The following is a 27846-nucleotide window of genomic DNA, read 5'->3' on the forward strand; positions in this document are numbered from 1 at the left end:
CATACCCTCACATTTTTTAAGAAAGAGTTAGTGTTTATTTTCACACTACTCTACCTACACACATTGGCAAATCGATCGTTATTTCTTTTCTAGAGTATTGGGGTAGCCCTGAAAAGGGCTGTTTTTTTGTTTTGCTATGGCATTCTTTTTTTAGTTTCTAAGAATGCGATGTCCTCTGAGGATAGACTTTCTGGCGATAGGTCTGCTTCTTCGGAAAGAGAAGAAGAACTCTTTGGTGTCGATACGACAATCGACAAAGCCTCTGTCAGCTTCAGGTTGTTGCTGCTGCTGTGGTTGCTGCTGTTGCTGCTGTGTCTGAAGTCTGTACTTCTCTGTCCATTCTTCTTTTTCCCTGTTCATTTCTTCTCTGAAGAGCTCTTCTATCAGGTCTTCAGTGATTTTTAACATTCTCACATTCTCTATTTCTTCTGGCTTCGGTATCAGACTGTGTCTGACCCTATGCAAATTCACGTAGGCTTCGTTGAGCTTAGCTAGTTTGGAGCACATCTTCGTAGGAGGATGAGTCGACAATGGATGGTTAGACTTGAAACAACCCGGTTCTTAAAGTTAAAGTGCGGACGTGAAGGAAAACATCCCCCACACGGTTTTCGAGCCGCAACGTTCATGAGAGGGATAGTAAGAAATGAAAGAGCATCAATCCAACATTCTTATAGCTAAACAAACCACAAAAGCATTTTTTCAAAACACAACATTTTTTATTCAAAAATCACTTAACACTAACCAACAACAACTCTAACATTTTTAACAATAATCCAACACTATAACATCAAACAATTTTTTTCAAATCACCAACATTTTTTTCTCAATTCACAATCTACTTTAAACAGGGCTGACAACGTTGTGAATGAAATTGTGATTTCCACTGTTGGAAATCATTAGGCCATTGATGGACACTACGTTTCCTAGCTTGAGACAAAAGATAAGCATAATGGTCACAAAACCATCGATCTACTTTCACATCGTTTCTAGCAGAATAACGAGGATCGAAATGAGTCACTAAATGTTCTAAGGAATAGCCCAGGCTGCGATGATGCAGAAAATACACACAGTACTGTCCACACACCAAGGAATCTGTTCCTTGTAATTTCACGTTGTTGAATCGGGTGGTTTGAGCATTTCTTCTCATAAAGTCGATGATATCGTCTTCCAAAGGGGGCAATCCGTACGAATCGAAATATTCCACACATCCTTCTTGAGGAAAGTAGACGGCTACCCAGTGGGTTCCTGGGAGATGACTGTCGTCCGTGTTGATGACGTAAGCTTGATGGTCTTTAGGTTTGCGATGAGGGAGTTCATCTTTAGCACAGACGACGGGATTCCAAGAAGCCGTATACGAACTGTGGTTCAAAAGGTAATAAAGTTCCCAGGTATCCATTGATTTGTGTTTTTTTCTTCTTCACTGGTAATAATAAATCGTTAATTCGATCCTGACTTTTTGCTTGAAAATGTCTGACGAATAAACGGTTATTCGTTCTGTTTCCTCACTCTGATTCAGGAGAGCTTCGATACGATGGATCTCTTGAGTGGTTAATGCTGGACAAGAATGTTCACGCAAGTCTTTATACCACTGGTGCAACACGTCTTTGTTCGAGATGAGACTCCAAGCTTCGTCCAGATACTCGTCCAATTTTTCTTCTTGACTCAACATCAGGCATTTATCGTGTTGAATTTGACTGGGATGATCGTTTTGACATCCATAACAATTTTTCTTGATCAATTCCGTCATTTTGTCGACCAAGTGTTTGGCAAAACAGGAGACTAAATGGGCTTCTTGTTCTGGCCATCTCGATTTCATCATGATCACTTCTTCTTCTTTTTCCACGGTCTCCTTACATTCCATCTCCAAAGTTTCTCCACTAGGTAAAGAGGGATAACAGTCTTCCATGGCTTCTAGTAATCTAGGATGACTTCTCTTAAACTGTTGATTTCTATCGTATTATCAAATTCTGCATACAGGATGACGTTCACTGTGTTCCCTGCTTCCAGTGCACTCGCAAACTGAATTTCCACTCGAATCTGGCCAGATTTTATAGGGTGGAAATGTCCCTCGTCGCTGCCTTGGTCTGGAGTGAAATCGAAAGCCCACAAAGCATAGCCTCCGTCATAATCGTCGTACGTAATGCCGTGACTGGTGTTGGTTCCTAACTGACCGGTGGCTTCGTACAGGGACAAGTACGATCTCAAGTAATTCTTCTGGGCAAAGTTAGGCTCGAAAGGTCGGGTACACAAGGTCTTGCCATCGCGACTGACTTCGATCTTGGACACATTGTAATGCTTAAACTCAAAAGGATTTTCGTTGTGGACTCCGTTGAAGGCTGTATTCTTGACGATACCAACAATCAAACGCTTGGGTAACTGTCCTTGGAACAGATGATCTTCGATCATGGATCGCTGTCCAGCAGGAATGGTGAACGTTTTCACTTCTACGCGTCGTATGGGATACTTGGCAGTTGTTCTGCTTAACGTTTGACTGATATCGTTTCCCACTTTAGGTAACACTTCTACGCGACGCACGTAGAGCTTGGCTTCTTGGATAACAGTTTTGTATTCATTGGCATGGGTCATCAAATGGAAAGCGGCACTGCTACGATTCAGTCTCAGGCGGATATCCACACCGTTCAGCAAATACTTTTCTTGTAACCACATGTCCAAATGCAAACGATCCATCAGTTCTAAACTTCGCCTTTGCAGAATTTTAGTTCTACGTGTGTTAAACCCCACATTGTGAAGATTGTCATCTGCTGTCAGGGCTGTATCGCTAAACGTGTTCTCACCTGCCGTGTCAGGTTTCCATACCACGCAAGCATCCAGATGAGTGTTCTTGGCTTCTTTTCCGTACGTCAAGAGATTTTCCAAGTAGGCGCGATACGGGTAAGTATCCATGCTGCTACTGACCAGTTTGTTATTCAAGTACAAGTCCACTTCGCTGAACAAGGAATGCATGAAATTGTTGACGGGCGCTACCCTATCATTGGCTCCAGGATTGGTGTTGTCAGTTTTGATCACTTTGACTTTCAAATACAGGTAACTGCTATTCAGATCGATGTAATCTTCGGGCTGTCCTTTGATTTCAAACTCGATGGGAGCGGAATCGGTCAATGAGGAGACCGGGTGAAATTCCACCCACTGGGATTCTTGCATCGTCATCATGGTGGGGGGCATGGCAAACATATCCAGTTCCGTCTTGGAACAAGCACAAGACTCTCGGTGCATCATTTTTTTGTTCTTCCTCAATAATCGAAAACGTCTAAGTCTCGAACGGTTCTTCTTTTCTTGGCCTTTCTCGCTTGAAGTCTGGTGAAAGGGTGTTTTCTGCGTCGTCTCTTTCTGCCTTGTCCTTGCTGAATGCCTGATTCGGTAGCGTGCAGGGCATTTATAGGTGTGTCTCGTCGGCCTAAAATGTCTTTACCCGTTTGCAGCAAGACATTTTTGCCTGCCCTCATGAAGGCTTCTTTAGGGTTTTGTTTGTCGATGATGACATTTTGGAGAAATTCTTTGCCTTGCGTCAGTGCCGCATCTTTCAAGGCGTGCAATCCTCGTGTTACCATCGGTTTCAACACCGGGGCCACCGAACGAAAGGCCGATTTTAACATGTCTCCTAAACCGTGTCCTCGCTGTCGAGCCACCCCTTGGTACACTGGATACATGACTTACGAGTCGTGAGAGAACCGTTTTCGAAAATGGAGTTTCACCGTGACTTTTCCTTTGGTGAATGGAATATTTTGTCCCAAATCTCCTTTTATAGTAATGTTGACCGTGTCCAAATACGACTTGCTGACCGGCAAATAGTGAGGATGGACAAATTCGCGGTGAACGTGATAAGTGTTTCCACCTTCCTCGTCAGCGTTTGTGGCAGAATCCACTTTGAAAGGAATGACACGCAGTAACGGCACGGAGGTGTGTCCCACCACGTTGTATTCCACCACATCGGAGTACACAAAGATCAAATTCAGTCCTTGGTTCAGTTCTACCGGGAAACGAAAATACCTGGCAAAAGAGTCGTTGTCATGAATGACTGGTAATTCGGGGCTTTTTTTTTGTTCTCCTGTCTTCCTCAGCTCCACGTCACCGCCCAATATGTCAAACAATTCAGGACAAAATAAGAAAGACATGAATTTTTTGGACCCCTCAGAAAATTTCATCAGAAAGCGACGAGCTATTTTGTGGTATTCCAGGGTAACACTTTTTTGGACATTCCCCAAAGCTTTATGGAACACGCCATTAAACCTGGAGGCTATGGCGCTGACCAAATGATGACCACTGAAATAATAGCCTGGGAGAATGAACAAGTTGTAGGTGGTCGTTTTAGTTTTGTCATCATAGGTTTTATTGGTATATGTGCCAGTCTTATCCAACTCCTCTTGCAATTGTTTGTCATGAACTTCCACCTTAAACCAATTTTGCTGGGCAGTGATATTGTGGACTTGGGTTGGGTGAATCATTTCCACTAAAGCCACTTCCCAATGGGCTTCGTGATCTAAGGGGATGGCTTGAGGTAATTTGGCCGTGTAACAGCACAACGTGTTATTGGGAAACACCTCCATGGAACTGTCACTGGGTAAGGTCAAGTAAAATTGGTTTTGGTGACTCATAATTCCAGAGTTCTGTGGCTGTCCGAGGGGATATTACTGGATGTCAGAGGCGTGTCTCCGCCCAAAATGGGGTTCTGGTTGTGGTTGTTGGAGTGGTGACTGGCACTGGACACAACGTTCCCGTTCGAGGAGAATTTCATTAGGGATTAGGAAGCAGGTAACCGATGCAACTGCTCAATAAAATGGTCCACAATTGTTTGTCTCCTTGTTGCAAACTCAAATTGGCGATGGCTGCCCCGATGACACAATACACCACGAAGATTTGGCAGAAAAAGACGATTTGCGTTTTAGGCACACGTTCTCCACACCACACCCACAAGGGTTGTTTTTGTAAATCTTGCACAGAAGAACTAGGTGAAGGAGGAGTGGTCGACGTAGCTGCGTCTGCTGTGTGAAAGGGCATGATGGTCACTTCTTCTTTTTATAGTCGATGACTTGCGAAGCGTCGATCCAAGAATCGAAACTGGGTGGATATCCTTTCCAACGTACTTTGACTTCTTTGACACGTCGTTTGCCCACTTTACGGGTTCTGCGTTCGAGAATGCTTTCGATGTCGTACACGTCGTCTTCTTTTTTGGTGACACGTTGTAACTCGGGCAAATAAAACGTTCCTTTGAGCACTTCTCCGTTCATGTCTTCCAATTTATAGACGGCAGGATGACGGCCATGTACTCGTCCAGTGACGCGAAACAGTTCGGTCGTCCAGTTAGGTAAGTAACCTTTGTCGAAAGTGCGTTTGGTTTTGCCAATGCGCACCCAATCTCCTACGGTCAACTCTCCACTTTTCTTGGGGACAGCCCTCGTCGGGGACGTACCAAACAGGCGCTCAAACACCAACACTTCGTTCTCGGGAGTCACGTCTTGCGGGGCACGTCCGATGCTTCGATGGTAAGATTGGTTGTACGCTTGCACCAGGTGCGGTAAGATGTCGATGTACTTCAGAGTGTGGTGATGCGTAAAATATTTCCACATGCGTTCTTTCAAAGTGCGTTGAAAACGCTCCACGATGCTGGCTTTGGTTTCGGGATTCTCGGTGGTAAAAAAATGAATGTCACGTTTCTTTAATTCTTTTTGGAAAGCTTGGTTCAGAAATTCGGTGCCTTTGTCCGTTTGCCATCGAAGAGGGCGACGACCGCTTTGTTTCAACACCCGTTGCAGGGCTCGCACTAACTCGCTGCTCGATTTGGAAGTCAAAGGCACGACCCAGGCAAATTTGGAAAAGACGTCGATGACACAAAACAAATATTTGTAACCACGATTGTAGCTGGCCAAATGAGAGACATCGGCTAAATCGGCTTGCCATTGATGATCGATGCCTTCCACTCGGGTGCGACTTCTGGCAAACTTGCGTCGAATGGGTTTGTGTAAAGTGTAGGTAGCTTGTTCTTGTAACCATCGTTGCACTTGAGGTAAACGGAGACTTTTCAGTCGCGTTTTGGCAGCACGATACAATTTTTGAACTCCTGCGTAACCTGCAGGATGCGAGGGATCGTAGTAAATGCTGGCTAAGACCTTTTCCATTTTTTTATTTTTTGTGTGTTGGTGTGTTAATAAGTCACCCACTCTTCGGTGATGCTACTTTGGGTGGGTCGAAAGGGTGGTTTGGAAACGGATTTACGTGTCCGATGGGCTACGGGAGTAGAAGTCGAAGGTAGTGGTGGAGGTGGAGGTGGCAATGGAATGGCTTTGGTTTTCTTTTCTTTTTTCGCTTCTGGTTTCCCTTCTTTCTTTTTCACTTCTGTCGAAGGAGGCGTGGACATCATCTTTTTAACCCAAGCTTTCATTTCTTCTCGTTGGGGTGTGGGGGACGGGGTCAACAAGGATGCTGCAATCTTACTCGAAATGGGAGCTGCTGACGGTGTTTGAAACACTTCGCGCAGCTCTTCTTCCTCAGGTCTTTGTGGGGTAGCATCTCTGGTGACCCTTGGGGATGGTAGTGGTGGTGGTGGTGGTAATGATGATGATGGTGCTGGACTTTTCATCAAGGTCTTAAAATCTTTTAGAGTGGGTAAAGCTGTTTCGTCTAAAGCTTTCTGGTGAAAGAGTTGCAGTCTTTGCAAGAGTTGACCGTACTTTTGCGATTTTTCTGTTTCGGACAAATCTTGACGATCCATCAAGGATTGCAATTCGTGTTGTAACTGGGACATCTCGCTCAAATTGGGATTGGGAGGTAAATGCGGGGTGCGTTGTTCTTGCCAACGATGGTATTCCATCCATCGTTTGTAAGGCACTAAAGCTAGTTTTCGTCCTTCCATGGGGTTGTCAGGGGTCGATTCTGAGATTTTGGGACTTCCGAGGGCCTTTTTATCTTGCTCCCATCAGTCCTCCCAACATGGTTCCCAAGACTCCTTTCAGTATGGGACCTAACAAGAGGGGCAAAATGCCTCCACGTTGCACTAACATCTTCTTTTTTTGACGAATGGGAATTTTCTTTCGAACCATTTGGCGAAGAACGTGACGATGTTTGCTTAAGCATTGTTTCTGGTGTTTGCACAAAGGGATCGTGCCTTTCAAAACGTTCAAACAACATTCGCACACGGTATCGATGACCTCTTTGGAGGCTGTTTGAATGAGTTTTTTTCGTAGGGGTGGAGAAGCTTTGGACAGGACAGATAACATGTCCCCATGTTTGGCTAAACGTGGTGGCAGTCCTTTCCTTTTCTTTCCTTGGGGTTTTCTGGAGGGTGACATCTTTGAGTCTTTAGGAGCACCGAAAGAACACTGATACCCTACTTGGTCACAGGCCTTTTTTATACTGGAACGCGTCGCCACTGATTGTCTTTACGGCGTATCAACTTCATGACAGGCATGACACGTCGTGCAGGGGTACGTAACGGACTAAATCGAGTCAGTTCTTGCTTGGACAAATCCAGTAAACTTTGTAACATGCCCGATCTTTCATGGACTTTGATTTTGGGAGAAGGTAATTTGTGAGCAGCAGCCACTGCCGCTAAATTGGAAGGTCCTGCCACTGGGGAAGTTCTTTTGGGGGTCATCAACGGAGAAGTTCTTGGTGTGATCAACGTCTCCAAGTACTCTTCAGTTCCTGGTGACATCAACGGAGAAGTGGATAAACGTGAGGCTGTCGGAGACACAGTCACCGCTGTGGCAGGTCGTGGTTTGCGAGTGTAAGGCTGCGTCCTGGCCGCAGTGCCTCTCTTGCGACTAGTTTTCTTCTGTGGACTTTTCTTTTTCTGAGGACTTTTTCTCTGTTTCTTTTTCTGGGGGCTTCTTTTCTTTTTTCGGGGTGGTGTCTGGTAAGAGGAGGGTCCCGCCACTGGAGAAGTTCTTCTCTTTGGGGACCTGGTCTTTTTCTTCTTGGGGCTTCGTTGAACTTTTGTCTTAGGGATAACTTTGGGGGCATTAGGATCCCATCTTAAGAGTGAGCGAATGATGACCCCTCCTAGAGTACCGCTCCCTCCAGGTTTCAAAATGATTTGTTTTTTGGTTTGAGTGTCGATGCGGGGATCGGCCAGTTGGACCAAAGCGACTTTGTTTCGATCGAAAAAGCGTTTGGTTTGATGAGGAATCTGAATGATTCCTTGGAGTAATTGACGTGCCGTCACCGTAAACCATCGTAAGACTTCGTTGAGACTAGCTTCTAAGACACGGGCTCGTGTTTGTGGATCTTTTTCTCGACTGATGCCATACAAGGCACGAATCAATTTGACGGGAAGATGCGACTGAAGGGACGTCATGTTCACACTGTGTGAGACAGACGAAAAAGGGTCTGAGGTTTTTATAGATTTTTTTCATGGGAGGAGTGAAATGAAGTCGAGGACGGAGACGTGTACAGGACAGGCCCTCCGTCTTGGCACCAGTGGTGAAACAAGTGGGTACGAAATCGCAAATCCTCGGGGGTCGTAGGTTTCAAATCGACGAGTAAATAGGCGTGTGGAGTTTGAGTGGCATCGTCGTACGCCTGAGTCAGCCAAGGCGTTCCTAACTGTTTGGCTAAGACTTGCACTTGCGATTTATCTCGAGGGCTTTTAAACAAGACCACGTAATGCGCATTGAGACTGATGGTGCGATGGGCTTTACTTTGTTGAAACAAATTTTGGGTGATGTAAACGACACTGGCATTACGGTGATGCCCTTTGCGCGTGAACCACAGTTTAATTTCTTCTTCGTCTTCTCCTAACATGTCGTCGAAAATGACCAAATGGGTTAGACGGGAGTCAGAGACGATGCCGTCGTCTTCTTTAGGAATGCCTTCCACAAACACGATGGAATCGCCTTGACTTTCTCGCAAGAGGCTGTACGCCGATTGCCACTCTTTGTAACACCACACGATTCGTTGAGGGGGCCGATCGATCAAATGATGTTTATGTTCGATCAAACGTTTGACGAATTCGGTTTTGCCTGAACCGCTAGGTCCAGCAATGAGCATGTTAAAGGGGTGGCGAAGATACAAAGCCTCCCAACTGGCACGATCTAAGTGTTCGTCGATGACTTTGACAGTAGAAGAAGAGGGAGCAGAGACAGTAGAGGTAGCCATGGTGTGAGAAATGTCACTTGTGACACGAAAAACAAACAAGACAAGAGTTTATATACTTTTTCAGAACACGTTTATTGAATGTTTTTTTTTTAAACATGAATACGAAAGACAAAAATACATACAACCCAAATAGTGATGTACAGGAATAAAAAACACATCAAAACAATCAAAGTGGAATATAAACAAGTGTCTGTACAACATGTTTTGGGTAACCAAGATGTCCTAGGGACAGTGTGTAATGTTCTTACAGTCTCTACATGAGGTATTGTCACACAAGTGTCCTCCCGGAATGACCTTTCAGGAATGTCCATGACAGTCCTGTCCTGAAGCGAGTGGTTGTTCTCGGTGACGGGTTCTTCTGGCACCGTCACTAACACAGGTTGAAAAGTAACTTTTTTCCTTGAACAACTCTTGTGCATACTGGGCCACTTCTTGGGTCCAAGCCTCAAAACCCCCTTTTTTCCAGTCACGAACATCTGTCCAATGAGGGTGTAAGTCACAAGCTACACACACATCGTCATACACGTCTTGGGTAGCTAAAAGTTGACGAATCTTTTTTTCCTGTTGAGGTCGAGAAGTATCCAGATGAAACCGCAAGGCTTTGAGCAAAAGGAGTTTTTCGTGACCATTTAAGGCCATGGAGGTGGTAAGTACTGATCGTAAAGAGTCCACAAAGAATCGGCTGGTAAACGAAATCCCAGAAAACAAGTCACTAAGACACACACCACTTGTCGTCCCAAATTGAATGGATAAAGTTCTTGTAATAATTGATGGTAATGATCCACGGTTTGAATATGGTCATTGAGTTCCTTCCACGGAATCTGTTGAATGATATGTGACATAATCCGTGGCATGGCAACTTGATTTTATAGTGTCTGTGTTTCGGAAGCAATAAAGGTAATTTCTAACCAAACACGTTCGTTCTCCAGTAGGGAATTTAAATGTTACATACTGTAACTGAAACGTCAGAGTTTGTCTAGATGTTTCGTCTTTTTCTAAGCAGATTCCATGTAACAAATGTTGGTAATCCTTTAACTCGTCTTCCTCAATACGTTGCAGTAAGTGAATCTCCAAGTAACCAAAATTACGAACGTCTAGCCCATCATCATCATTCATATACTGAAAGTATTCAACAAGGTCTGACCAGTGAAAAAATTTCTGACGAATCAGTCCTCTTATACCATTCAGGTACCAGTGGTTAAAGATCTGGTGACGTAACGGATGCAATTGTTCTTTACGTTTGACTTGTATTTTGACTAGCTCTCGGTAAATCCTTTCTCTCAACTCCTCAGGCAAGCCCAAAATGTACTCTTGTAAAGTATCCATAAGTATATACACTGTTTTTGGAATCGCTGGGTGGTAGCCAATAGCCTCGTTTAACTTTGTGCCTAATGTAATATCCACTCATAATCAGTCTTCTTGTACTTTGGAACAGAGCATAATTTAAAAACGGATGAATCACTTTGAGTTTGCGTTTCACTTGTATTTTGATCAGTTCTCGGTAAATGCGTTCTCTCAACTCCACAGGCAAAGCACGAATGTTCTCTAGCAAAGTATCCATGAATAGGTCATACTAAATCCTCTTTGGTATGACACAAGAAATGTACTCTTTGCACAAACATGGTTTCACTTCAGTGTCGAATTTAAATCGTTGAGTCACTAATCTACACATTACAATTCGTTCAGAAGTTTCCTCTTTCACCAAGTTGACATTGTGTTCAAGATGTTGGTAATTCGTTAACTCTTCCTCTGGAATTCGATGCAGTACGTTTACAATGATGTAACTACAATCGTCCATACCAAACCAATCCTTTTTAAAACTAGAGGATCGTTGATCAATGTCTGTCCGATGGAACACTTTCAATTGAATCAATCCTTGTATAGCCTTCAGGTACCAGTGGTTCAAACACCGGTGACGTAACGGATGCAATTGTTCTTTACGTTTCACTTGTATTTTGACCAGCTCTCGATAAATGCGTTCTCTCAACTCCACAGGCAAAGCACGAATGTTCTCTTGTAAAGTATCCATGAACAGATTATTATGGTAAGAAGTTACTTCAATGTCTCGGTCCCACTAAGGGTAAGTAATGACAATTCGGTGACCATCGAGCATGTTCTACGTAGGCCGAATCTTGCGGTTCCCAGTGGTGAAGTGACACACTGCAACTGAAGCACTTGACTTTATCTCCTTCGCCCAAGTAGAAAAATCCGGCTCTGGCTAATTCTTCGGGGGTCGGTCCTCCCAGATACTTAGGCCATTTTCCTTTGAACGATTGAAGACGATTTTCAAAGTCGCAGTATTCCGACAAACGCACAGGAAACGAATATTCGTTTTTCACAGGTTCGTTTCGATGAGGGTTGAGTGAAATGGGTAGGAGTTTGCTCAGGGCTGGATGACATCCGTAGGGAGGTAAACGTGAAGGTCGACATTCCCCTATAAAACGAAACCCAGTAAAATGTCCAAGAGGACGAGCAGCATCGCTTTCGCATCCCACAGGTTTGACACGCACAGCATCACTTTCCATGATAGGGGTAGTGAGAACAAAGTTCCCATGATGCTTTACGGCATCGCTCAGGTCACAAGGTACAGCATCGGTCCCATCGCAAGGCTCACAATCGCACTCGTCTGCAAACTCCGTTACGCAATTACAATGGTAACCACATGGACAATCGCAGTTTCCTTCCGGACATTTTCCGTCGCAATGCCTGGGTCTTATCCATCCAATATTAGTCACACTAGAGGAAGATACAACTTTTTTACAATCCCCAAACTGGAACGATGTCTCTTTCAAAGTATTCATCTTGTTTGCTCGGTCTTGGTAGTCACAATGAACTATCGATCTTGTCTAGGGTTCCTTTTTATATACAAACCAATACCGACGTGACCGTACGGTAAGGTGAAATGATTGGGAAGTCTCACTCGCTTCTGGTACACGATTTGATAGACTTTTTCCAAGGGTCGACTGACGATGTGGTGAGTGGGTAAACGTACAATCTTGTTCGGTTGGTAGGTGGTCACTTTAAAGTTTCCATCCTCTCCCGATTGCAAGGCTTCTTTCAATACCCCAAAGTTGACCACTCGACTGGTACGATAATTCAGAGTCAGTCCTTTCACTTTGCACGTCGTGTGCACTTCTCCTTGTTTGTCCCGGTATTCGTAGCCGTAATTTTTGGGACCACCACTGACGAAACTTAGAATCTTGTCGTCGGGATGCTCGTCTGTCCAGGCTCCTAAACGGTCTCCTTCGATGTCAGGGTGATGTTGAATCGGGTGATGGATGTAAATGCAACTGTCCGTGTCAAAGTACAGGACGCGTTCCCCTAACAGTTCTAAAGCTTCGTACAATTTTAAGCGAGCATGGGCTGTCACGTAAGCCGCAATGATGACATTTCCAAAAGGGTCGTCTTGTACAAAGTCCAGATCTTCTTCGTAATTGACCAAGATCAAATTCTCTCGAACGACGTCCACGTGTTTCATGTATTTGGTTTTGTCGTGAATCATCTGGAAGTAGCGGGAAGGTTCTGTCAAATATTCCGTCTTGGGTAAACACGGTCGTTGTGCCATTTTACCCCACAAGCAATTTAACATCACTTTGGCAAACGATCGCCTGCCTTCGTTTTTCTCGATGTGGTCTAAAGTGATGCCTTCTTGTTCGTAGTATTTCTCTTTGAATTGTATTTGGTCTTCGGGAGTGTGACACCAGGAAGGATAGCCACTGGCTTCTTGCTTCAGTTTCAAAAAGGCATCCACGTAGTCTGCGAAAATGCCTTTCTGAGTAGGGTCACCCTTGTGGTATTGTTGTGTCTTGGGAAAGTGGCAAATTTCGTACACTTCTAACAGTTGGTATCCCATGTCCAGAGCTTTGAACAATTCCACGCTGACCCAGGTTCCCGTCAAGGCCCGTTCTTCCTGGCTGTGATGACAAGGCTGGTCTTGGTTGCACGTTTCGGCACAAGTACGGCACAAGGGAAACATCAGTTTGCCTTGACAATGGTGTGGTAAGACGGGATGGTATAGGTTCGTGGGAGGCAAAACTTTGCACTTGATCAAGCCTTCGTATTGTCGAATGTTGACCAGGTCGATGTGTTCCGTCAGCAATCGCGGGTGCCCTGTAGGAAAGTGACAATATTTGCACACGTAGGGATACAGCGAACACACATCCAAGTATTTGATTTCTTCTCCTTTCTCTTCGTCGGCTTGGTACAGCAAACAGGTGGCATTGGTCCTTCCTCCGTACAAACTATCCCTCGGGTTCAACGGGTCCATGAACTGGTAACTTTCCACGAGGCGTTTAAACTCGGGATCGGTTTTCATACGGTGATCGTACTCGTGTTCCCACATTTCCACCACTTGGTATCCTTGCTGTTCTAACTTTAGGCGTCGCTGACAAGTGTCCTGGTACAAGTCTTCCATGGTTCGTTGCAAAAACTGATTTTTAGTGCCACGGTCAGGGTAACAGACGGGACATCCGTGAAATAAGCAACCGTTAAACTCGTACACGATCTTGGGGTTTTCTAAGTCCCAGCCATCGACCGAATACGTTCCGATGGTCTTTTCGCCCCCTCCGTTGCGAGCATGCTGAATCCACTTGTCTTCCTTGTCGCACAAGTAATGTAACCAACGTAGGGCTTTGACCGAGTATTGACGCTTGACAAAGTGGGTCGTTTGAGGACTGATGACAGCCACGGTGTTTTCAGGCATGAATCTTTGTCGATACACTAAGGAACACGCTTTGGCAATGGTGCAAGCTTCTTTCAAAGGATCGACCCCTCCGTGTTCCATGAACAGTTCTCGAAATTTTCCACAGCAACGTCGTAAAATGTCCACGTCGGAACGACAATACTTTAACATTTCTTCCTGAAAGTCGAAAGGGTCCAAGGCGTGAGCCTGGTACCAAGCGTAGAAAGCTTCTCGTTGTTCGGTACGCGTGTTGTCGGGGTCGTAATAGTGAGCCTCGGGCAAATGGGGTAGAACGGCGTGTTGATTGGCTTCCGTATTGAAAAAGTGTGGAAAATACCCTTTAGCCATTTCTGTCATTCCAAACGTTTTAGGCATTCGACTCAAAGGCATGGCCAAGTAACTCATCGAATCTTTAAACTGCACTTGTCCCACTTGCATGAAAATGATTTTGGCTCCGTTCAAAGTCACTTTAGGACGTTCGGTGCCTTGTTCCGTATAGTACCTCAAAAGAAACTGTCCATCGTATCCGGAGAAATTGTGAGCCATCACCGTGGCATGACGATGACAATCTCCGTAACGTTCGATGTCCTCTTGGCTCCACGTCTTGTCGACGGGGTCTAAGACCCATTGGGCAAAATCGGCTAACGTGTTTGGTCCCCGAAAGATTTTTTCACGCCCCCCGGGTATCTTGCTGCAGTGATGGCAATGACTGAAGATAGGTTCTTGAATGCACTTCTCGCACGCTCGATGAGCCACGCAGAAATTAGGAATGTGAATGCCGGTTTCTTGCATGCATTCGAAATCGAAAAAGATGAAATTGCCTTTCTTCTTGTGACCGTCCTCTTTCTCTGGTGGGGGCTGGTATTTTTGCACGTAACATTGGTGTTCCAAGTCCACGATGTGGTGACAAATGTGACATTTTTTCTTTCCTGAACATACGTGTGCCTTGGTATTATTGGTACGTATGACTTGTTCACACGTAGAGCACAATCTCAGAAGTTGACAAGCGCATTTCTTCTGTGAACCTTGCGTTTTCAGATGTTGTTGGTAACAGGTAGGGCTGACAAACGTGCGCAGACAAGTGGAACAAGGCACTGGTTCTTCGCTCAGACAGGGTGAAGAGGCCAAACATCCTGTGCATTTCGATCCACAATGCTTGTGTTGCTCTCGATTGTTATAACCATGGTCAAATTTCTCACAGTAATAACTGTATTTCAGGAATCCGGTGATACTGGTAATGGTATCGAAATGTTCATCGTGATAATAGACATGAATGTATTTTCCGTCCTTAAAGTCTTGGCCTCGAAACAACAGAGGTCCGCGCACTTCTTGAGGGTGCACTTTCAAGGTGTAGCGTGGAGCTAGGGCATCTTGCAATTTTTGCATCTCAGGAATGCCACAGGGTGTGTCTTTGGACAGGCCAGCTTGTTGCAACAGGAGTTCTGCTTCGTTTCGTTGTTTGGCTCGATGGGATCGTTGAATAGTGTTCCAGGTTCTTTTCCATTCTACCGTGTCGTTCTTGTCGGCATAGGTTCGTCCCACCACGATGGCACGGGCTAAACACATCTGGTCATGAGAGTTGTTAATTCGGACGAGACTCTTTTTGGTGTTGCGAAGGTCGTCCACCAATAACATCTTTTTGCGTCCAGTTCCTTGAGGAGGAGAGACGTGGGTCATGTCCAATGTGGCTTTTCCATCGGTGATGTCAAACTGGTCATTAGATTGTTGCACGTGTTGAATCTTGTCCATGACTTTGGAAGCGTTCAATTCTGCAGGGGTGCTAAACTCGATCCAAACAGGGGATTTCAAACCGTCGTGTTGTATGGAAAGTCTCAAGCGATCGTCTTCTTTGGGTTGACATTGCTGCTTGAGTGCAGTGAGCAAAGAATCCCACACCTCGGTGATGAACACTTCTGCTTTCTCTAACGGCACTTCAGCCTTGAAATCTTTAAACTTCACTGTGTATTTGTAAGCCGTGGTTCTAAATTTTCTAGAGGAGCGCTTTTCCGTCTCTCGAATGGAATAGTACTTTTCAGGGTTGACTAAGGGTGGTGAACTTGGTTTAGAGGGTTCGGATTCTGGTTCACTCATGTCCTCTTCAAAATCACTAGCATGAATTTGTGCCAAGATTTCAGCCCTGGTACGAGGCGATAGATCACGTTTCTGCCTCTTACTTTCTTCTTCTTTCTTCTCGAATGAATTAGATCGTTTCATCTTGAAAGCAAAAAGTCAAATGACTCAAGTTCAAACACCATAAACTACTTTATAGTCATAGCAGACCAGCGTATATAAAAGGGTGTGTGTCTTGTCCTTTCACTATTCATTTCACTCTCAAGCCGAGCACAACGATGGAAGAGACTAACCAGATGGAACGTTTCGTCAGAGCTTTGCGAGGGGTCATTAGAAAATTCTCTTCAGACCAGCCTACGGACTACTCTCCTTCCTTTAGAGATAAAAGTCAAGATACTTGCTATATCTGTCAGAAGAAAGGGCATTGGTCTTCAGAGTGTCCAGACCGTCAAAAAAGAAAAAAAACAGGGGATAAAAAAGACAAAAGTCAAGATACCTGTTATTATTGTCAAGAAAAAGGACATTGGTCTCCAGATTGCCCAAAAAAGAAACAAGAGGAGTCAGAAGAAAAGAGGAATTCTTCAGAAGAAGAAAGGGATTCTTCGGAAGAAGAGAGGGATTCTTCTGAGGAAGAAAGAAGACAGGTGAAGAAAAAGAAACAGGAGAAAAAAAGAAGAAGGGAAGAAAGCGAGGAGGAAGAAGAAGAGGAAAAGAGTGTGATGGTGAAGAAATTCAAAAAACAGAGAGACTAAACAAGGAGAAAGAAGAAGTCAATGAACTTTTCATTAAAGTGTTGTGTTGTGAATTGTGAATTGGATTGTAAAAAATGGATAAAAGAATAAATGAATGATATAAGGTAAGAGTCTTTTAGTTATGATTTTAAAATAAGAACGTACACTCACGCACTCATACACAGACACGTACTATAAGGGTAAAATGAGTGGGGTTTTTTTTTAGTTATTGGCAAATTGAAATTGTATTTCTTTTCGAGAAATGTGGGTGGCCCTGAAAAGGGCCTTTTTCTCTTTATGGTGAAGGGGTGAGTTTAACCAATCAACTTTAACTGCCTTATGCCTTTGCCACGGCCAAGGCCTACTTCTGAACTGCGTAATGCTGATGATGATTGGGTTGAAATCACTAAGGGTGGTACGGTAGGCTTAGTCACAGGGTTGACGTGTTTAGCTCGGGAAGGTCGTATTCTCTTCGGTCGTGATAATGAAGTCTGATACATTTGTTTCAGACTTCTTAACTCCGCTAAAATGTCCAACAGTACCGTGACCGTTTGATTTTCACCCTCTTGTTTCTTTGCTGCTACTACTTCTTCTTGCTGTTGCTGCTGTTGTTTTTTTCTTACCTCTTCTTCTTGCTGCTGTTGCTGTAGGAGAAAAACTTGTTCGGCTTCCTTTTGTCGTTGTATAAATTTCTCCAATTCTTCTTTCTGTCTCTGTCTAAAATTCTCCACTTGCGGTAATGAAGAAGGTAACGAAGGTTCCGGAACAAATTCTTGCGAGGAGAGAAAATCCACAAAATCCCAATTCACCTCTTCTGAAAGTAAGTCCGGGTTCCCTTGGGCAGTCTCTCCTGCTGGTGCACCCCAATGGATCGTTTTCTGAGTTTCCGTCATGTTGAATCACTGTCGCATAGATTGACTGCACACAAGCGCTAGCGAATCTATATAGACTACGTGACGTCACAGACTGCACTCTTACGATTGGATGCGGGCTGACTGAATTCTGTAACGCGTGTTCGGATTGGTGAATGAACTCAATCCGTTTCAATCCTTCCTGTCCCTATAAATAAGCGCCGTTCACTGCATTGATTCACCTATTCTCGGAGCCTCAACATGTGGACAGACGTTGAATCTTCAACCCTTGTGTCAACAATGATGTTCAGGACGGACATGCTCATGTATGTCCGATCCAAGTGGACCGTTGTCCACAGGACCAACAGCAGCCTGTGGATAAGAAGAGTCTATATAGAGAGACAAGGTTGCCTCAAGAGGACTCTGATGTATGGCCCTGCTGTAAGACGAAGTTTGAGGAAAAGAAGATGTCGCAAATGCCCTCTATGTTAAGGGCATATTAACATAAACCAAAGGCCCTTTTCAGGGCCAGCCATATTTCTCGAAAAGAGATAGTCTTTGAATTGCCTACCCCTTTTTTAAAAATTTTTTTTTTTTAAAAAAAAGAAAAAAATCCCATGTTCCATTCCCCTTGTCCCTAAACAAGCCCAAACTCTATTCCCATGTTAAATTCCCCTTGTACGTAAAGTGACCCACGATTTATCGCCATGTTAATTCCCCTTGTACGTAGAGTGACCCACGATTTATCGCCATGTTAATTCCCCTTGTACGTAAAGTGCCCCACGATTTTTCGCCATGTTAAATTTCCATTGTACGTAAAGTGCCCCAAGGGGGTCTGTAATGCTAATTTCCATTGTACGTAAAGTGCCCCCCTTCACTACTTCCGGGCGATTTTCAGATTGTGGTTGACATGTATGAACACTGAAAGATTCAAATCCAACGTTACAGTGTGTATGTATACATCATGAACATTTGCATTGGACCAAATAAAATCATTACTAGCAAAAAGCATCTGAACTTTTTGTCTGTTTTTCGTCTGCAGAGTAGAACAGTTCTCCAAGTCACTATGTGATTTACCTCATTAAGAGATTTGAAGATGAGTTGACATTGAGACTTTACCTTTTCAAAGACTCACTAGAGTAGGCCACGGTTCTGAGACTGTATATTTTCAAAGACCAATTGGAGTAGGCCACGGTTTTGAGACTGTACCTTTTCAAAGACCCATTGGAGTAGGCCACGGTTCTGAGACTGTACCTTTTCAAAGACCCATTGGAGTATGCCACGGTTCTGAGACTGTACCTTTTCAAAGACCCATTGGAGTAGGACACGCTTCTAGTAGGAACGAATTTCTGTAGGGGTATGTTCCGATATCGGACCAAACATTCAATTACGACGGAAAGAAAACGCAAACTGTTAAAATAATTCTTGAATTGCCTTTACTAAATGTCCCTTGAGTAATTTCTAAAATGAGAAAATGTTCATTGTAATCATGTAGATGTAGAAGGTTAGAATTCGTGTTCCAACAGAGAAGCAAATAACTTCCTTCAAATGCAGCTCATACGAAAGTTAACACCGACATAGGCTTGGAGTATCATGTAGTCTGAAATGACAACGCTGTTGTGCAATTCACAATATGTTAAGTGTCTTTTGAATTTTTACTTTGAATTCTAGGGAAATAAACTATTCGTTGAATTTTACTGAAGTTGTTCGTATCACTTCCTGTCATTATGTAGTTTAATGCCATGGAGTAGTAACATTTCTAAGAAGCACTGTTACGTCTAGGGGCTTAAACTATGTAACAAGACAAGGTGAAATCCAACAAGTATTCAATCTTCCAAAATATAAATTTATTCCCCTAACATATACAATAAAAATGTGAAAGAATTAAAAATTAACTGACATTCCTAGAATGTTATCCTTAATAGACTATCAATTTCAGTATTAATCTGGAAACGACCCAAAGGTATTCCGAATGAAGGTTCTAATGTGCTTATGTGCTAGCACCGCTGAAGAAACGCAATTTATATTATCTAACAGTTTTACTTCAAAGTAAATTTCAAGAAAGTAGAATATCACTGAAGTCTTTGAATGTTTCACGTGATTCGACGAAATTATTAAAAACATCCAGATCTTTGAATTATTTCACTCCATAATTCTGTACGATATTGTTTATTTAGAATGAATGTTTTCCGCTATGCAATATCAACGACCAAATGATAAATAAATCAAACGTTTCCCATCCGACTCTTACAATGCTGAATGTAACTTGAAGAATAATTATTCGGCACATTGAATATCTTATACAGTCACTTAATGCATATTAAATAAACAGATCTGAATCACTAAAAAGATTTCCGAACATTTAAATCATTTCCCTATGCAAAATGCCTTTATCATCAACAAAACATTTTAACATTATTTTCAAACCAACAGCCAGGGCGGGCGTGACATCTCCGCAGTACAAATGTAATCCCTGGAATCACGCTATGTTGAGATGACCTCCGTTCAAATAATGTGTGACATACCTGACCGAAATAGTTGTTGACATGACGTTTGCAATTGACCTTGACTTGTGACTGTAAATTGTACATGGTATTGTACATGCACACGTTTATTGTAGTACAATCCAGCCACTGAATTCAATAGTTCAAATGTAAATGTCCTAAACTCAAATGACTTAAATAAAACTATATTATAAAATAATATATGATATAGATGTCCGTAACAAAATCCCACCGGCTTAAACCTGACCAGGAAATATTTTTCACTTTTTTCAGAGGACAGTAATAATAAAAAATAGAATGCATACTGTTTAATATCTTTCTTTCTGTTGCTACTGAAGAAGTTTTCAGTACATCATATTATTTTCTCAGTTGAATTTTTTTTACTGCGGTTCTTTGCTTGCATACACTAGTGTGTCGGCCTAGATCGCAATCATATTTGAAACCATTTTAATGCCCTGCCGAACGACTGTTATAATGATATGAATATGTATTGATGCTGCATCTGTGCAATGTATTTTTCCAGAAAGGCGGCACGTGCACCATGGAGAGATGTCAGATATTGTAGATGGGGCTGCTGACGAGGTACGCAGTGATTCCAAATCCACCGATCAAGTTAAGCTCAAGAGAAATGTCGGCTTTATCAGCGGAAGTTCTTTCATCGTGGGCAGCATCATAGGTGAGTACACCAAAGAATGTCGAAGTAGTCTTCATTTGGGAAGATTTGGTTTGGTTTGACTTTTCACGGCAAAGCAAAACTTTGACAGTTATTTAGTACAGTGTCAAGTGGAGCAAAGTGCATTTAACCGACATACTACGGTCGCCTTTGTGGATTAGCCGATGGTAGGATTCCAACCGGTGCGTTTTCGGACACGAATCTGTCATACTGTAAACATTTTACTTTGTATAAAACGTTTGTCGGAACACGACAATAGTGTTAGAATCTGAAGGCGAAGCCTGAATAAGAAAGCGCCTTCCGAGTTTCTAGCAAACATTTGCACACAGCAAACAGTGCATTGCTTATGGAGAACCAATTACTAGGTACACAAATGTGTTTTTCAAGGTACTTTTAAAAACAAATTTGTAACAATATATATATATATATATATATATATATATATATATATATATATATATATATATATATATATATATATATATATATATATATATATATATATACCCAATCTACATGTCAAATACTAATGGTTTAATTACATCAGAATAACTTGCCTCTTTGCAGTTGGAATAAACAGCCAAAAAGATATAATACGGAAAGGTAGCAAATTTAAAATAATAAAACTAGTGGATACTTTAGTTAATTTTGATATGGCCTTTATGTTATCGCAACTTTAGAACGTAAACTGATGAATTGTGACATTATTTCAACGTGTTCCATTATATCCATAATTCTTTTTCCAGTTCATTCAGACGTTCTATTATGGCAGAAATATTTTTCGTGTCAATACAAGTGCAACTTTTATTTAAATTTGTCCGTGTCTATAATACAGCTAAGTGTCCATATGTACTAATGTGTATACGGATAAGGCAAAAATGGCGATAACAGTAATATGTATGATTCCCTATGAATAGATATGGATGCAATTTTATACGTGGACGTGCAGTTGTATGTTTTCAGGTTCTTCCTGCAGCGGATCGAAGCATTTCTCTCAAATGATGTGTCAAATTTGGGTATTTTTTAGACTTGTAACTTGTAGCGCAGATGGAAACAAAAGAGGGCTAGAACTAAATCGATTCCACACAATGTTTATGGAATCACATAAACAACATGTCCGCATCCGTATCCCATAAGCGCATACGCGTGTATGGAATCTCGGCTTAATGCCTGCGAATATATCTTCAAATTTGTTCGCACGTTCCTTTACGCCGGTAGCTTTTTGTTCCAGTGTATTCACACGATGCATTATTTTAACGCGATGTTGACTCACATTTGCCCAAAAGTTTCATAATATTAGCATATGTTTGTCTCAGTTCGCACCATTCAACATTTCTGCAGTGATTAATTCGGGAAGACGGTATTTCAAAGAATATATCAGTTTTTCAGTTTTGTTTAATTGCGTCCACATATTTCAAGGCGCTTGTGATAGCCTCTCAAAACTTATAGAGCATCAACTTTTATTTCCATATTTCCGCCCATCGTTGACTTTCTCTTGCTTTTCCAAGGTAAAAGTATACTCTATAGTTGTCACATGATTTATTCGCATACGGCTGCCTGTCTCGTTTGTTATCTTTGACTCACCTTTTGTCAGTAAATTAGTGTTATTTTTAGTTAAGGTTTACATTCATTCATTTCATCGATGGCACCTTTTCCCCGGTTGCGAGTGAACGTTTCTGAAAACATGACGTGGTGGTTAAAAGTTAACCAACTGGACAGAAATACCACTCCATTGACATGGTGGATATCAGAGATCTTACAAGATTGTCCTTCTAATATATAACTTACTGAATATTTGACAACGTAGTTTTACTATGAAATGCAAGCGCGAATCATATTTCTTTAGTTTCTTCTCAGATGGTGAACACGTATATTCCAGAAAGCTACTATCAGCTGCTGCGAAGTAAGAACGAAAATCCCTGATGAGGAGCGTCATTTTTATGGAAGATGATTTTGGTATCCACTTCCTCCTGAGTTGACAAAGTTTTCTAAAATTTCTCTTGAGCTAATTAATGATTATGATCAACAAATGACAGCATTTCAGTGATAGGAACAAGCAGTCAAGTTTTAGTTGTTGTCAAAATGGTATATATTTTCTAGTTCGTTACCAAATGTTACCAAACCACAAAAGCGTTATTGTCCGCTCTTGCTAACGTTTTAATCAATGTCAGCAAAATAGAATAACATAAACACTTCTTGAAGCATCCCCAAATATAATCAATACGAGTTTTGATGCAGAATTTCATATGAAATCTTTAATATTTTAAATCACACATGGGGACCACGTATGGCCGAGTGGTCGAAAGCGCACACTCTAGCGGTCACTTCCATCTTACCTATTTCGCGTGGATTTCGAATCTTGAGCGCGGCCAATGTGGGTGTTTGGGAAAGCTTGCTTGTAACTTCTGTGGGTCGATGGTACTTACAACGGTTTACCTGTTATTTCCTCCGCCATCAGTACTGGCCGCCATGTATAGCCTATCTTGCTCTGAGAAATGGTATTAAACCAGAAAATAAAATAACAATAACAAATCCCACTTGTTTGATCTTTGTTATACTTATTCCAGTTGGCAAATGTTTTACACATTGAAGCGTTTCTTTGGGCGGTTATTTTCGTACTGACAGGCATAAATTCCTTTTTAGGCTTTATAAACGTTGCGTTATCAGCGTGTTGCATGTTTCCAGCCGTATTATCTCAGTGTAGGAACAATTTGCATTTGTCCTCTTCCAGAATTACTTTTGAGGTAATTTCATGCCTTATATTTTTACTTAAGAGCAGTCGTTATATTTGTGATCAGCCATGATAGTTTTAAAATAATGGTATTAATTTTGTGTGTGTATAGCCCGTGCACTTCGATATAAATGGCTTCCAAACATTTAGTTCCAGTCATTTTGCATTTCATCTGCAAAGTAACCAGAACTCAAAGTCTAGAAGCCTTGCTTTTCATTCACAATTATATGCAGCTTAGAAACAAATCCATTTGGAGCCATATAATTCTTATATAAGATATATAGTTAACAAATTTACAATGTCTCTGGTACTGCTAAGCTGTTCGTGCATCAGCCTAATCTAAAACAGTAGTGGCCTCTGAACAGTCATTGTTTTCAAGAGAACAGAAAACCTCATACTCGAAATGGATAATTAAATAATTTACATGTTATATATCTTTTTTAGCCTTCAAAACTTGTGACAAAGTTTCTGACACGATCAATATTCTTGGATACTAGTTGGAATATACTTGGTAATAACATTAGATGACATGGTCTTCTTACTACAGACATTTCACTTTAGACTCAGAAATGTTGTGACTTAAGACTAATCAAAGAAACTCAGACTGAGCTTGAACAATATTTTCAACTGACAATACGATGATTTGGATTTCACAGTCCAGGTATGACAACTATTCATTCAAAGGTGTATGGTAAAGTTCAATATATTTATAGAACTTAACATTTTCAAGGCAAGTACGGAAAGTATGAACACAGTTTCGTATTTGACAAGATTAATAAACAAACTTATTATACCATATTATGTAAAAATTCTTAAACCAAAGATGATAGAATGAGCAGGTAAGTCTAATTGTACACAACATTTTTTTTAACTGAGATAACATTAAGTAATGTCGTTTTTATACGAAAATAAAAGAATAAATGCTTCTAACTCTTCATTACAAAGTGTACAAAAGCGTGCTACCAAAATTTGCATTTCTGATATCTGTACAAAGTATTTTTAAGAGTGATTAGGAACCAGAAACGCGGACGTCATATATCTTCTGAAGCTTAGAAATTTGGTAAACTTATCGATTTCCAATCACCATATTGGTCATTCTAATTTAATGCAAAATTATATTTACTCTCGACTATAAAGGTACATTTATATATTCCATGCTGAATACATTATTGAAAGGCTTTGATTGAAATTTATTTAACATACATTTTGTGATAAAATAGAAACTCTCTCTTTAAGAGATGTAGGGATAATCTCATCATTACCTACTGTCTTGCTAGAAATTTAAAACATAGGTAAATCAGACATCATTCACACAAATATTCGGTACTACGGAACTGATTCGCTCAATTCCATTGTAAGGCGCTCTCTCGAATTCCCGAAAACACAAACACACGACTTTTGCTAGCAGCGGCTTGCATTTTTGAAGTAAGACTGCATTTAAGTTTAACTAAACCTTCTACGTCATTTACCGCTCCGGTGGCCTAGTGGTTAGAGCGTCCGCCTCGGATGAGGGAGGTCGTGGGTTCGATCCCCGGCCGAGTCAAACCAGAGACTTAAAAAATGGTACTAACAGCTGCCTCGCTTGGCGTTCAGCATTAAGAGGTTAGTGTTAGGACTGGTCGGCCTGGTGTCAGGATAATGTGACTGGGTGGGACATCATGCTACATGTCTGCGGCATGATGCCCCAGTGCTAGACATCACTATAAACTGCCACATTGCAGACATCGTAGCGATATGACTGAAAAATTGTTAAAGCTACATTAAAAATCAAAATCACATCACATCACTTCTACGTTATTTAAACTAATACAGAAGTTGCCAAGAGCGATTTTATATATTGTGTGTGAGGCCAGACTTGTGCTTGTGACATCTGCAGAGGTTGTTTAGAGAAATGTTTATTACACTGGACAACAAATTTTTACAAAAGTCATGTTACTGAAATAAAATTAGTCAATTCTTATCAATTTTTATGTGCTGAACACGAATATGACAGTCAAATTGCAAAATTGGCTCTAGTTTTTTTGTAATCTGCAAGAAATTAATGTTTACATAACGAAATGCATTCCAATAGTAAAAGGTCAACTGTAATAGCCTACCTATAAAAAATCAAGTCATTGACTACATCTTAGATTTCTTCGCCTGTCTCTTGTACAGCTGTTCGGGAGCATCTCTGAGGAGTGTCCAGCAGTAGTCAGCCAGCATTGTAGTGGACCATTTTCCCTGGTATCTTTGTTCCATTGTTGCGATATCTTGATGAAAACGTTCGCCGTGTTCATCACTAACAATACCACAGTTGCTAGGAAAGAAATCCAAATGGGAATGAAGGAAGTGAATCTTTAGAGACATATTGCAGCCAAGTTTCTTATACTTCATCAACATGTCTTCTACTAGTTCCTTATAGTTTTCTGCCCTAACATTTCCGAGGAAGTTTGTAGAAACTAGGCGAAAAGCATTCCATGCTTGTTTCGCGTCACCTTCCAGCAAGTTGTTGAACCGGTCATCTTTGAAAAGCTCTCGAATCTGAGGACCCACAAAAACTCCCTCTTTAATCTTTGCTTCGCTGAGTCGAGGGAATTTTTCATGCAGGTATCGGAATGCTGGCAAAGTCCGGTCAATGGCTTTCACGAAGTTCTTCATCAAACCTAGTTTGATGTGAAGGGGTGGTAGCAAGATTTTCTGAGCCTCAACCAGAGCTGGGTGTTGGATATTCTTCTCTCCAATGGCTACATTCTGCCTGTGAGTCCATTCCTTCCTCATGTAGTGCATTTCCCTTGCTCGGCTATCCCACTCGCATAAGAAACACATGTATTTTGTATATCCTTGCTGCAGTCCCATTAAAAGGGCAACTACCTTCAAATCACCACAGAGGTGCCAGCTGTACTTGTTATACTCAATGGAATTCAGTAGCTGCCTTAAGTTATCGTATGTCTCTTTCATGTGGACAGCATACGCTACTGGAATAGATGGAAGAATGTTTCCATTGTGCAAAAGCACAGCCTTGAGACTCAGTTTCGAAGAGTCCACAAATAGTCTCCATTCTTGTGGGTCATGAGTGATTTTTAAAGCATTCATGAGGCCCTCAATATCGGAACAGAATATCAGATTACTTTCCTTTCTGAAGAAAGGCTCCAATTGCTGGTGGCGCTTTCGATATGCAGTAATTGTGACATCTTCTTCTAGAAGATTCCATTGTTGGAGTCTTGATCCTAGCAATTCTGCCTTGTTCTTTGATAAGTCCAAATCACGAATCAGGTCATTTAGTTCTTCCTGTGTTATTCTGTGTGGGGTTGATGATGCACCACAGTGAAAATCTGGATCACTGCATGCTGATGGACCAGGAGAAGAACAGGTCGACTCACCTTTGTCTTCGTCAGATGAATCCAGAGAATATTCTGCTGGAGGTTCTGGAATAGGAAGTTCCTCACCATGTGGAACTGGTCTCAATGCAGACGGAATGTTTGGGTAGACTATTCTCGACTTCTTTCGCTTCGTTATTCCGCCGGAAAGAGGAGGAACCAAGCAGAAGTAACAGTCATTTAGGTGGTTGCTTGGCTCTCTCCACACCATTGGGACTGCAAACGGCATTGATGACCTTTTGCAATTCAACCACTGTGAAAGCTGTGTTGTACATGTAGCACAGCATATATGCGGAGCCCAAGGCTTGTCTTGGTCACCAACCTTGCATCCGAAGTAAAGACGATATGCCTTCTTCACTTGAGAATTGATACTTTTCTTGTGGTTGGCAAATGTCACTTCCCCACAAATATAGCAAAAATTGTCCGCGGTATTAACACACTTTCGAGGCATTACTGTTCTTTATTGTACGTAAATGGATAAAATAATAAGTTTTATGTAACAGTAGCTTGAACTGTCTCGCACAACGTCTAAAATATTTTAAATGCTGAACCTATCTGATTGGGCTTTATATAGTACACTGCTTACGTCAGCTTCAGCAGCCGCCTGGCATTAGTATAATAGGCCTACACATGTATAGTACACTGCTGACGTCAACTTACTTCAGCAGCCGCATGGCATTAGTATTGCATTGCAACTGTGGATGATGTGAGCATGATGGTATTATGCAATGTTACATCATTATTCCGGATGTTGCTGCAGTCCTACTGGAGAAATTTACACAGTGAAACATAGAAAATGAGGTATATGAATATCTTCAAAACCAGAGCCAATACAAATTTTTCACGGTTATATTCGTGTTCGGCACACCAAAATACTACAGATTAGGGCCTTTTCAAGTCAGTAATGATTTCACTGTTGACCAGTGTTATATAGGTTCACCTTGTCAATATTCGAATAAAACTATTGTTTCCATTTCTGGTGAATAAATTGAATTTTTATTGAATAACGAAGCATAGTGGTGGTTCAAATTTTCGTCTAGTTTGATTTCAGACACCACAAAAAACATTTTTACTTGAAAGGATTCAATAACAGAGAATATATCCCATAAAAACTGAGGAATTTGGGGCTTTATTTCTG

At 41.8% G+C, this 27846-nt stretch overlaps 1 protein-coding gene across 3 annotated transcripts in view; it reads left to right on the forward strand.

Moving 5' to 3' along the window:
* The window catches only part of LOC149782901 (b(0,+)-type amino acid transporter 1-like), a 204435-nt gene that overhangs the window by 107025 nt on the left and 69564 nt on the right, over positions 1–27846 (forward strand). For all 3 annotated transcript variants that reach the window (XM_089934449.1, XM_089934451.1, XM_089934450.1), the window contains exon 2: positions 20472–20624. In XM_089934449.1, the coding sequence (XP_089790575.1) occupies positions 20472–20624 (153 nt within the window). The remainder of the gene's footprint in view (positions 1–20471; positions 20625–27846) is intronic.

Source organism: Sinohyriopsis cumingii, chromosome 15 (genome assembly GCF_028554795.1).
Source record: "Sinohyriopsis cumingii isolate HCF-2022 chromosome 15, ASM2855479v2, whole genome shotgun sequence".
Lineage (NCBI taxonomy): Eukaryota > Metazoa > Mollusca > Bivalvia > Unionida > Unionidae > Sinohyriopsis > Sinohyriopsis cumingii.